At 31.4% G+C, this 2,767-nt stretch overlaps 1 protein-coding gene across 1 annotated transcript; it reads left to right on the top strand.

Moving 5' to 3' along the window:
• On the top strand, positions 463-1,825 carry LOC107616675. Its single transcript, XM_016318626.2, has 2 exons — positions 463-794; positions 1,201-1,825. Exons 1-2 carry the CDS (start codon positions 561-563, stop codon positions 1,282-1,284), a joined length of 318 nt encoding a protein of 105 aa, XP_016174112.1. The 5' UTR covers positions 463-560; the 3' UTR covers positions 1,285-1,825.

The raw sequence follows: 2,767 nt of genomic DNA, 5'->3' as shown, positions 1-2,767 counted from the left end.
AAATCAAACTGAGAAGTAATAATTAAATGATATTTATAAACCAAAGAAAATCCTTATAAAAAATAGTATTTGTTTTGATATAATGATAAATTTATACGTATCGATATAATAAAATTATAGATAAATAACAAAATGACACGTGAATTATATTATTCACGTCAGTATTTAATTTTTTTTTTAAAATATATACAATATCAATACTTTTACTAAAATACCCTTATAATTTAATAAAAATAAAAATATATTTTTATTTAATTTTATAAAAAAACATAAATATCTTTTTTTATATTAGACCAAACTATCTATTTAAATTAATCAAAATTTAAAATTCAACTAATTTTAATCTTATAATTTTAAATTTAAAACAATTTAAAAAATAAAACAAAAATACATTTAATTATTCCCACTAAAAACAATTGTTTGAATCTTATTAATGCTCTCAACAAACCCTAATCTCTCATAGTCATTTATACAAAATAAAAATCTAAAAAACTAAAAAAAAAATTAAAAAACTTCTTCATCTTCTGGATTTTCTCACCAACCGTTCACCTTCTCAAGGAATGTCTTTCACTCTAGATTCTCACTCGACTCTCGTCTCCTTCACACTTGCCGGCGTCTCGTCTCGTCGCCGGCATTTAAACGTCTCCCGGCCTTCCCAGGGCTCCTCGTCGGCGCTCGTCATCTTCTGTTTTTGGGTCCCCGCCGTCATCGAGGATTGTGGACCATCGTGGGGTCGTCGCTCGTCGTCTTCTGGTGTTGGATCCTCACATTCACCTAGTCGCAGTGGATTGTTAGTGAGTCCCTGCATCATCGCTTTCTCTGTTCTGTCTTTTCCAGATTTCCCTTCTCCCTGTATTTTGAGATGATGTTAAATTGCTAATCAATTAATTTGTCTAGTTGCTGATCTAAATGTTGTTGTAAATCATGAATAAAGTAGGATTATCAATTTACATGAAATTTCTTAACAATTTTGCATATGTGGATTGCTCAAAGCTACTTCTTTTAGTATTATTTATTTTACGTGCCCTGATTCTAGATTTTTGGTCATTTCGCTGTCTAAGGTTAGAGTAGGCTAAGGTTGAAGACTTTATAATTCTTAACCCATAGCTAGTATTTTCAATTCAATCATTCCTAAAATGCATCATTTTTGGGATTAGTTTGTTGAATTTGTGTTGAATTTCGGTTGTGATCATGTTTTAGATTATTGGCTCCCCATATATCCTCTGGAATCTTTTGAGAAGTTGTGAAGCTGTGGCTAAAGGGATACAAGGTTATTGTTCTTGATAGATGTCCTCTTGTTGTTTGAGGCCAAGATGGACAAGTTCACAAAGCCGATTATAGTTGTGTGGATTGATCCTGAAACACAGAAAAAGAGACTCATGGGGAGAGACAAATCAAATGAGGAGAATGCTAGGAATAGGATCAATGCTCAAATGACACTTGATTTGAAGAGGAATAAAGCAGATATGGTGACAGATAACATTGGATCACTTGAATGAACAATTTCAGAAGGTTCTAGTTGAAGTGTCAAAACCCTTGACATGGACTCAGTTTTCACTGTCGAAGAATGGAGCCTCGATCATACTTGCTTCACTGACTTCGGGTGTTGTTTTGTGTATAAAAGCACTTTTATAGTCACTTGTGTTCCTTAAAGATTAAATTTGAATTTGTAATTTAGCATTTTAAAAGATGAATTTAACTGTCAAGTACTGCCATCTTTTTTGTGGTTATTTGACTAATTCATAATTATAATGAGGTTGACCACTGTTTTAACATTGATAGTAATGAGAAGGTGGATCTTGGATGTGAAATATTCATAATTGAAGCTATTGTTACCTTTTGCTAAAGACGGCCTGAATTATTAGGTTTCCATTAAGATATTCATCGAGTCTTGATATAGATGTTTTTGTTCTCATGTTTAATTTTATGACTATACTAAATTATTTTGCCAAAAGATTGCGTATCCCCAAATATTATATTTCAAGTGAATATTAGTTTTTAAGTGGAGTCTTATACATTAGTGATGATCCATTGCTCTTTTTGCTAGATAAACTAGTAATAATTTTTGCAAATTTTCCTTTCACTTTTTTATTTATCTTTGACAGCCATGCATAAACCAGCTAGCTAGCTTCTGGCATGAATTGGTTGAGGTGAATATAGCTCACAACTACTTATACTTTTGTCTGCCTGATATGAAGAAAGGGTTTGTTCTCATTACACAAAGTGTTGTATTACTTATAAATTTAAGATATACAACATAATATCAACTTATATTTTATTTATGGATTAATAAGCGTATTTAGAACACCCTTTTTATATTGAAAATCAAAATTTTCAGGATATTTATTAACAAAATCCTTCTTTAGAGTTCACGCATTCTAAACTATTAATGTTTAGGATGAAAATGTATAGATAGTCAAGCCTGACTCTTTGGGAAATTGGGACCATTCTACTAGTTGAAGATTGATTTTCAATGAAGAGTGAAAAAAAAAAATTGCAATGTACATATGGTTTCTATGTCCTGAAGTCTTAGGGTAATGGTGCACGGAATTGTGATCACACTTTTCACAACTCCGCACAACTAACCAGCAAGTGCACTGGGTCGTCCAAATAATACTTTACGTGAGTAAGGATTGATCCCATGGAAATTGTCGGCTTGAAGCAAACTATGGTCATCTAATAAATATTAGTCAGGTGGATTCAATTGGTTATGAGTTTTGATAATTAAAAGATAAATAAAATATAAAATAAAATAAAGATACTTATG

The sequence above is a fragment of the Arachis ipaensis genome, chromosome B09 (genome assembly GCF_000816755.2).
Source record: "Arachis ipaensis cultivar K30076 chromosome B09, Araip1.1, whole genome shotgun sequence".
Taxonomy (NCBI): Eukaryota; Viridiplantae; Streptophyta; class Magnoliopsida; order Fabales; family Fabaceae; genus Arachis; species Arachis ipaensis.
The sequence above is the reverse complement of the archived record's forward strand: the minus strand, read 5'-3'. Positions and strand labels throughout refer to the sequence as shown.

What these genes read in the sequence shown, in the direction of transcription:
- LOC107616675 (XM_016318626.2), top strand. Translation starts at nt 561, where the DNA reads ATGTCTTTCACTCTAGATTCTCACTCGACTCTCGTCTCCTTCACACTT. An exon ending in CTAGTCGCAGTGGATTGTTA is followed by an intron (nt 795 to 1,200) that starts GTGAGTCCCTGC and finishes ATCATGTTTTAG; the next exon opens with ATTATTGGCTCCCCATATAT.